Below are 9,691 nucleotides of genomic sequence, written 5' to 3'. Positions count from 1 at the left end.
AACCTCAATAAAGTCAGCCTATTATCATGTCCTACTTATAGTCCATAATCTAAGGTGTTTTCAACAGTTATCCCAACACCAAAAGTCAAAACTTCAGTAGTGCTGGGGCCATCATTAGAAGTAACAGCAGAGTCACAAAAACCTATTTCAGAGCCTTCTTTAATGATAGTTGATGCTATTTTCAATGGGGACTATTTCCTCAGATTGTTATTCCTAAATATGTCAATTGAAATCAATACAGAAGTTTTAGGGACATGTCAATCAAATTCCACCCTTGTGCTCCCCAGCCTTCTCTGCCCAATAAGAAGCTCTGCTGACCCTCGCCCGCTGACAAAATGTCTGCAGGTGCGCCTGCAGGTTCCAGTGCCACCACTGGCAGTAATCAGAGAATTCAGCAGACACAAAATCAAGTTGATGAGATTGTGGACATAGTGAGAGCCAAAATGGACAAGGTGTTAGAAAGAGATCACAAGCTCGCTGAGCTAGACAACTACCCAGATGCATTGCAGGCAGGAGGTTCTCAATTTCAGACAAGTGCTACCAAGTTGAAGAGAAAATATCAGTGGAAGAATTGCAAGATATGGGCAATAGGGATCATCATTCTAGTCATTATCATGGACAGCATCATCCTGTGGAGCATCTCTTAATGGAAAAGCAGTGAAACTCAAGCCTGCTGTCCAGGAAACCTCTTCAAGGCTTTTGACTTAGAACATGCTATATAATTCAGATTACCTACTATTATTTCCAAAATGATTATTTTTGTTAGTTCATGTAAAGTTTGGTTCTTGGCTGTGTGCCCTTATTTTCTAATATGCACCCCAAACCACAGGGCCAGCCCACCCACGCTTTGCACAGTGCCTTTACAGATCTACCCATGAACAATAGAGGATGTGTGGACTCTAGAGAGCTGTAATCTAGACTTAATGTTGTCACTAATTCATTGCCATTGATTCCAGTTAAGTGAATCCATTCCTAGTTCACTATCCTGGCCATTTGACATTATCTTCAGAGCCACATTTTAAACCTTTGGGTAAGCAGATTTCCAACTGTGCCTTCCAGGAAGAACACTGCTGATCCGTGACAATAACAGGCTGTGCCTTATTTCGATACTTTCCTGGTTCTTGGTAAACCCTCTTCTGACTTTGACTGACTCTTGCTATTTTTAAAATAAGATGCTGGTAAAGAATTTTTGTTCTTTCATTAGATATGAAGTTGTCTACTTTCTTGTTCTTATATATCACTTGCTAAAGTATCAATCAGAAATAATTCCTTTAAAAAAACTTTTATAGCACTATGAACATGACCAAAGTTCCCCGTTTGCCAACAAGTTAAATATGAATAAATTGCCCTTAGGTCTGTCCCTGACAGATACATTCAGAAAAGTGCCTGGACAGCAGGCTTGAGTTTCAAGGTACACTTCAAAAGGAAAATGGTCATGTTGCGTGTGAACTTTCTATGTCCTGAGACATCTGCCTTCCCTCTGAAATGCTGTAGATGATGCCCATCCCTTCTGATTCGGCCTTTTTCACTGGAGTTGAGGTTGGAGCTAGACTCTCATTGCTTCATCTCATATATGTAGACAAAGAGTTTTCCCAGCATTTTGCAGACCATCAGGCTGTGGGCTACGGTGTCTTTCTAATAATTACTTGAGCAACGGTTTTGTGACCCATAAGTAACACCAACTGTGAAGTTGATCTAGTCCTCAAAGATGACAGTTTTTTGAAGTTAGTTGTCTATTTTTATTCTTAATCCACTTCCTAAATCAGTCTTCTAAATTATGCTTGTGAGGAGGCATTGGGCAGGGGTGAGTGACTCTTCACAGAGGGTAACTGAGATGCCTGCTTTCTTTAGTGACAAACTGCATAGGAAGCTGTAGTGAAAATAGCTATTGTCATCTTACAGACTATTGTAATGTACGTGAGACTTTTAACATCAGGGTATGTGGTTTAAAGGTGAGAATACTGATGTGAATAAAAGTAGGGAAGCTTTTTTGTTTTGATTGACGGGAAGTGAGATGGCGGTGTTAGCAACCCATTTCCTTTTCTTTGATCATCAGCTACCTGTCCTTTGCCCCTGTCTCACAACTCCAGCTTCTTACAAAGGATGCACATCTGGATTCTTGGCACGGTCTCTGAGTTATGACTGCCCTGCGTCAAGTCCAAGGCTAAACTGCCAAGGAAGCTAAAAACTGGAAATACAGGGCACGGTCCACTGATAAAGAGGTGAGTTGATGGCCCAGGAATAGCCTGCAGTGAGAGCTTCCAACAAGACTGAAGAGATCTCAGAGGGTGTTACAGTTTGGATATCATGTTGTAAGGGGACAGACAGAGGAGGATGGTGGGAATACAAGTTTAAGAATAATTCTATAAAATGAATCCACTGCACTGACTCCCCACATGTTTTCTTTGTCAAAAAGCAACATTCCTGCAGCCCCACCTGGCCTGAGGGGACAGGATATGTCATATTCCTCAGGAGACTGAGGCAGGGGGTAAAAGTCTGGCAGTCAGTGTAGGTGATGAATGGTGGGGGTTAAGAAGATCAGGGCTGGTTATCAAAGGAAAAGACAATGGGCTGCTGACAGCTGGTCTCCAGGATCTTGCCTCCTAGCACAAGGAGTTGCTAATGGTGACCCCCTGTGCTCCTACTCCTTCCTGCCCTTAGGCACACACAAGGAGAAGAAGTGAAGGTGAGGGATTCTGGTATCTATACCCAGCTCTAAGCCCCCTTCTCTTCGGAGAAGTCTATTGCTATCTCTTTTCTTAAACAAAACTTGTTTTTACACTTGCCTTGGCATATCTCAGGCATTTAATCTCCAACATGGGGGGCGGGGAACAGGACCCTGATCTCCAAGATTGCTATCAAGATGTCCTCTAAAAGTTCATGTGTGAAACAATACAAGAAGGGCTTAGAGGAGAAATGATTGGGTTATGAGATTCTTAACCCAATCAGTGAATTAATCCCCTGATGGGGATTAACTGAGTGGTAACTGAAGGCAGATAGGGTGTGGCTGGAGCAGGTGAATTACTGGGGGCATGCAGTTAGGTGTATATTCTGGTGAGTAGGATCTCTCTCTCTCTCTTTGCTTTGTGGTGGCCATGTCCAAAGCTGCTTTCCTCCACCACATTCCTCCACCATGATGTTCTGCCTCACCTCAGGCCCCAAGGAATGGAGCTGGCAGTCTACGTACAGAGACTTCCAAAACCAGAGCCCCCAAATAAACTTTTCCTTCTCTAAAATTGTCAGGTGTTTTAGTCAGAGCAGGGAAAAAAAAAAAAAAAAAAAAAAAAAAAAACAACCTGACTAAAACAGAAATTGGTCCCAAGAAATAAGGTTGTTGCTATGACTAACCTGACCATGTGGTTCAGAAACTTTTGAAGCTTTTTGGAATTTGTGGGAGGAATTTTGGAGAGTTTAATAATGCAAGCTGGAAAAATTTTCAATTGTTGTAAACCCAGTTTAATGGGCAATTCTGGTGGGAATTTACAAGACCAGAATGCTGAGACAACTGTGGATTACTCTTCACAAGGTTGAGGAAATTTAAGGAGGACTATTAGGTTCAAGGCTTAACATTCATGCAGTCATTTTAAATTCTTACCACAAGTTGCTTTCCTGACTTGGTGGAGAGAAAACAAGAGTTAAAATGTAACTTCCCCTTCCCACCTCTCATTAACCACCCTACTGGAACATCCCCTTCCTTGTTCCATCAGCCCATTATAAGTTCTTATGCAAGCAGCTCAGACAAGCTCATGTCACTACAAGAAAGCTGTCCAAACCACCCTATAAAATACCCCAGAGCTAAGTTCTTCCTGCCTGTCTTGCTTTTCCCAAGTAATGGCCTTGTCAGACCCTGACTGGCAAATAAAATTTTTAAGTGTAGATCTCCTCACCTGGTTTCTGCATTGCTCATCTGCATCAAATTTTTCTTTCAAGGACACTATTGGAAATTGGACTAGAGTTCATTCGTGTTATGTTCTGGCCAAGAAGTTGTCTACATTTTGCTTGTATCCTGAGACTTTCTGTGAGACTGATTTTAAAAGTGATGGACTTCTTAATCTGGCAGAAAAAAATTTCTAGGCAGCATAATATTCATGCAGTGGCACAAGTATGGCTGGTGGCTTTTAGCCAAACTGTGCTATTCAGGAACAGAGAGTAGAGCAGAAAGATCTGAAAAACTTGGACTTGAAAGTTGGTAGTAAAACTGGGGCTAAGGAAGTTGCTGTTATTAAAGACATTACTGTCACTATAGAAATGCTAAAGACTTTGCCCAGAGAGAATGAGAAAGATGGCTCGAGGGCATCTCAAGACCACACCCATCTCTGGCTCCAGGAAGTAAAATAAAATTTCCTTTGAGAAGAGACCAGCCAGGCACCCTGCTTGCGCAGGGCATCCTAGGAAGCTGTTTCACCAAGCTCAGTTTCCCAGGCACTCAGAGGTTACTGAAGTCATGGTCCCTGGAGATTTGGCTATTGCTCAAGATGGTGGGAGACCTTGGCATCAACCACGTGGTTCTGGTTCTATGGGAATGCAGATGCTGGACTTAGGGGGTCATGAAGGCTTCCACTGAGAATTCCGAGGAAGGCCTGGGAGACCAGGCAAAGAGCAGCAGGGTCAGAGTAGGACTTCCTTAGAGGAAAGCTGCAGGAATTGAACAGAGACAAGCCGACAGAGAGGGCATGTGGATTGCATTCAGCAAAGTCATAGGGGTGGAGTTACACACGTCCTTTGGAGAGAACATCATGATGCCATGTGCTCCAGATGCTGGACATGAAGCAGCAGGACTTGTCTGCCCAGCCAGATTTCCTTCTTCTTTGGTCCCATCCCTTCTTTCTAAGCCCCTCTTCCTCCCTTGTAAAATGGAAATGTTTACTCTGTGCCTTCATATATTAGAACATGTAACTAGCTTTTGATTCTCACAGGGGCTCATGCTGAGTTTGCCTTGAGTCTCCGAGAAGACTTTGGACTTGGACTTTTGAGCAATCCTAGAACTGTTGAGGCTATGGGGACTCTTGGAAATAGACTAAATGTATTTTGCATTGTAAGATATAAGTGTGCTTTTGGGAGTCAAGGGTGAGAGGTTATGGTTTAGATATCTGGTGTCCCACAGAAGTTAATGGGTGAGAAATACAAGAAGGTTTAGAGGTTAAATGTTCAGGTATTGAGAACCTTAACCCAATCCCTGAATTAGTCCTCTGATAGGGATTAATTGGGTGATAATTGTAGGTAAGTAGGGTGTAGCTGGAGGAGGTGGGTCCCTGGAGGTGTACCTTCCGGTTACATATTTTGTCCTCGTCAGAGGAGCTCCCTCTCTGCTTCCTGGTGCCAGGTTCCCAGCTGTTCTCCTCTGCCTACACCCTTCTTTCATGATGTTCTGCCTCACCTGGTGCCTGGAGGTGTGATGGGTTGACATATTTGACTCCATGCAAATGTTATAGGCCAGGCTATATGGGCAATGACTAAACAGACTTCATTTTACCTTGAGACTCCATGTTATGTAGGAAATGTTTCTCCCATGGGAATGCCCCTCCTTTGTACCATCAACAGTTGCTTAGCATGACTCGTTTGGCAATACAAAATGATGACATGGCAATTTTTGTAAATGAAAAAGTGTTCTCTTTTTGATTCCTAGTTTCCTAAACAATGTACCATGTTAACGGTGATGTCGACAGTGATTGTCTAGATATTAGTAACCATTTTTTAGTTTGTACCCAAGTAAGATCATTTTGACCCACTTCCCCCTCTGCTAATGATTTCAGATCCCATGATGTTAGTTTGTAATTTTGAATCATAGCAACAGACACTTATGATTGATGTACTGATTTATGGTATAAAAACCCCTGCAAACCTATGGTTAGGGGTTTTCTCCCAATAGCCATTTTTGGAGCATTGTGTGAGACATTCAGCCGGCCAGCTTAATAAAGACTCTCAAATTTGAACTTCTCAGTAGTGATCGGTCTGTTCTTAAGTTGCACCTCATAACAGAGGAATGGAGCTGGCTGTCTATGGACTGAGACCCCGAAATGCTGAGCCCCCACATAAACTTTTCCTCCTCTAAAATTATTCTTGTCAGGTCTTTTAGCCACAGCAGCAAAAAGCTGATTAAAAGAGAGGGTTACCTTCAATAATCTACCATCAGAAGAGGCCATTTTCCAAACTTTGAAGCCAGAAGAAACCTTACCATCTTAGGGCAAGAGGGGAATCAAAGAACTATCAGAGAGGAAATGTGTCCTGCACGGGAGTGATACAAGATCATCCTGCATCCGAATCTATAACCAACATCTCAACACCACCAGTCTGGCAATTCCTGGCCTAAATTCAGAGTTTGAAATCCATCATCTACCAAGATTTGTTTGGTGTGTCCCAGAGACAGACCAGAAGCAAAGAAAGGAGAAAGATCGTTCCAAGTTCATTCTAAGGTGGGTTTGTCCCCGGTGGAATGGTGACTTCAGGAGATCATGAATACCCCAGTGCCCTCCAGAGGTAGAATAGGGAGACTCCCAGCACTGGAGAGGATGTAAGACCCAGAGCCTCCACGATCCCTCCCATCACCATGTTTTATAACCCCATGTGCCCCTGAACTTTTACACCATCCCCTGTTAGTGCTCCATTGACCTATGGACTTCCAGCCCCCCATCCACAGAAGCCACTCTCTACCTCCATAGAGTTGAGTTCTATTGCAATCCCCAATTTGGAGATGAGGAAACGGGGCATGAAGCATGGAAGTCCTTTCCCAAAGCTGAACCTTGGGACCTGCACAGCAGACCTGAAACCTGGGCAAGGCCGTTTAAAATGAGGACACCTCAACTAACTTCTCTACCAGCAGGACATGCCCAAGCCTGTGATGTGATCGTCCAGTGGGGAGCTCAGCTGTGCCCTGACTGCAGGGATTTTTTCCCAAGGAACTTCAAGGGCAAGTGCTCCACAAAACGCTCTTTGGGAAACACAGTGCAAAGTGCTGTCAAGGAAAACCTCATCTGAGTACAAAGCATCCTGAACAGGAGACAGTTACACCACTAGGGGGACATGTCTAGAAGCTCTGAACTTGTGATAAAAGGGATGGAATTTGTCCCTTCTCAAAGGTACCATGCTGGAGAGCCACACCTACCCACTGAATACCATGGTGCTCCCCTTGCCAGCCCTAGCACTCCAGGACCACTATATCCTCAATGTCAACCCACCAACATCCCCACCATCAACACATTACCTATCCTGCCAGGCCTTCATCCACAGAGCCTTCAGTCAGTCATCCCACCTTGTAACAGCCAAGACCCACCAACCCAAGTCTCAGTTTGACTTGAAAGGGTTGCTTGATGCATAACAGTAGATGTCAGGCTTCTTTTGACTCAAAATCCCATTTGTTACAGTTTGTGTCCTTTGAGGTTCACAGTTCAATAAATCAAAGAGAAAATATGCTCAACACTTGGTGAAGTTGTAGCCCCCCTTTACTAGAGACCTCTCAAGTGGCAGCATTTTCCAGGTGCTGTGTGCCCATTACTGCCACTCCTCATCAGAACCCTACAAAGTAAGTACCATAATGCTCCTTTATGGAGGGAAATCAGGCTTGACTCCATCGCCAGCCAGAGACGCCCTGCTCATGATGTGAGATCCACCATTGAACTTGGGTCTGCGTGCCTGCGGTCTGTGACGTCCTTAAGGGTGCATTTCCACAGAGAGAGCCAGGAATGAGAAGCACAAGCTCCCTGCACACGGGTAGGCCAGCCAGAGCTTCCCGTGACTGGGACCCAAGAACTTCTCCAAGGCCCCCCAAGTGAGCTGATCAAAGGGGAGTACCTGAAGGTCATCGGCTGCAGCAATCCCTAGGTGAGGACAAGACCAGGCACATGGGGCCAATCTGGAACCAAGAGTTTTGAAGCAGTGAAGCTGCATCTCTGACTGAACGCACCAGGCCAGACCCTGGGTAATTACCAAGCCATAATGGGGTCTGATATTTATATTAATCAAGAGCCTGATGGAGAAAATGTGTTGTTTTCTCAGACACAGCCATGGAGATAACACCTCAATAATTCATTACACGCAGACCTTCCTTGATCAACCCAGGCTCCCACAAGGGCAAGAGCTCAAACTGAGAACAGCAGTGAGACTGAACGGCCACACACAGGCGCTGAGCAAACCTCAGCTCCGTGAGGAAGGGGGCCTCAGCTTCCCTGGACATTTAAACAGAAGTAGACTGCAAGCTAGATGAACAGAGGAAGGGCTAAAGACACAGAAGTGGTCCCCGGCTGAATTCCCAAAGGATTGCTGAGGAACTGCAAAACACAGGCAGGACCAGAGACTATACCCATAGTGCCCCGCTCCTTCCCCTTTCCTGTGTGGAACCACAGAGTGGGAAAGGACAGCAGAGCTCCAGATACCAACCCTCCTATTCTACACAAGGAAAGAGAGGCAGAGAGGTTAAAGGACTTCTTTAAAGTTGTGGCCTCATCCAGGCTGCCAGCACTTTCCAAAACACTAATGTGCTGCCACAAAACACAGCTGAGTTCCACCAGCAGCACCCAACATGATGTATAACTAATGACCAGAGAAAGCATTTGGGATCACCCTTGTTTAATATAAGCAGCCTTCTCACCCTGTCCATAAGGGCCAGGAGGCTGCTAGGAGTTGCAGTCATGTGAAGTTTGAGGAGTTCTTGGATTAACTTTACGAGGAAAGGTGTGACCATTTACAGACCAAGATGTGTGTCCATTCTGCACAGTTCCTCCTCAAGGTCCCTCCCTCCAAAAATGTGAGTGTTGCAAAGTCATCTAGAATAACAATTACTCAAAAAAAAAAAAAAAAAAAAAAAAAGCAGCTCTGTCCCCCCCGCCCCTCCCCTGCCCCCTGGCCCAGTTCCTCTCTATTCTGCAATTTTCTAGCAAACATTGTCTGTTAACACCTCCAGGGACAGAGTCACAACAGAGATTGGCCACAGGCCAGGTGGTCATCCTAGCTACCACATGTCCTGATGGGTGGGTGCCTGTACCAGGAATGGCATAAGCCAACTTCCAGAGGCGGGAAGGGGCACCATGAAAAACCATGGCCTCTGGACTCTCACAGGTAAGTGGCCCTAGAGCTCCAGCTCCAGTCTGCTGAGGGCATTTCTGGGAACCCCAGTGCATGCTCTGGGGGCAAGAGTACAGAGGCAGCCCAAGAACTTGGTGAGGGTATGTTCTACAAGAAAATCTAAAGACTGAAGCGTAAGGTAACATCAGATCTGCAACCTCGGCACAGTCCTAAAGTGCCAGCCCTCTGGGTTGCCTCCAGTTATGGAATGCATCTTCCCAACCTTCTCTGCCCCCTCCAGGTACCCAGCTTTCTCTGATCACTATCCTCCCCCGGATTCCCTAGTTACAAAAGAGTTTCCCCCTTGCCTAGACACCTTCCCTTTTCTAAGGCCCCAGGAACTGATCTCAACAGGATCCTGAAGTGCAGCTCTGCTCCCTGGCCACCGCCCACAGGGAGCAGCGCCCGCCCGCGGTAGGTGAAATCGGAAGAACACGCATTCAACTCTCCCACTTCTTGCGTCCTGCGGGGATGGCTCTCTCACCCAGCACTACTGAACCCAGAAAGTCGCATACCCCTACCCCCTCAAACTGCTGGTGCCAGCAGCCTTATAAGAAACAAGGGACAGGATGAAGCGTCCAAGTCCCAGAGCGCAGCGGTTGAGGACAGCATTCTTCATCTCCTGTTCGTGGTC

At 45.5% G+C, this 9,691-nt stretch overlaps 1 protein-coding gene across 1 annotated transcript; it reads left to right on the top strand.

Annotated features, from left to right (window-relative positions):
* Positions 1–335: 335 nt before the first annotated feature.
* LOC306658915 (vesicle-associated membrane protein 3-like) lies at positions 336–647 on the top strand (the record flags this gene model as incomplete). Its single annotated transcript, XM_079136211.1, has 1 exon — positions 336–647. One exon carries the CDS (start codon positions 336–338, stop codon positions 645–647), a length of 312 nt encoding a protein of 103 aa, XP_078992337.1.
* Positions 648–9,691: the final 9,044 nt, after the last annotated feature.

The sequence above is a fragment of the Sciurus vulgaris genome, assembly GCF_902686455.1.
Source record: "Sciurus vulgaris genome assembly, chromosome: 4".
NCBI lineage: Eukaryota > Metazoa > Chordata > Mammalia > Rodentia > Sciuridae > Sciurus > Sciurus vulgaris.
Note: the sequence above shows the minus strand (reverse complement) of the source record. Positions and strands in the feature narration are given on the sequence as shown.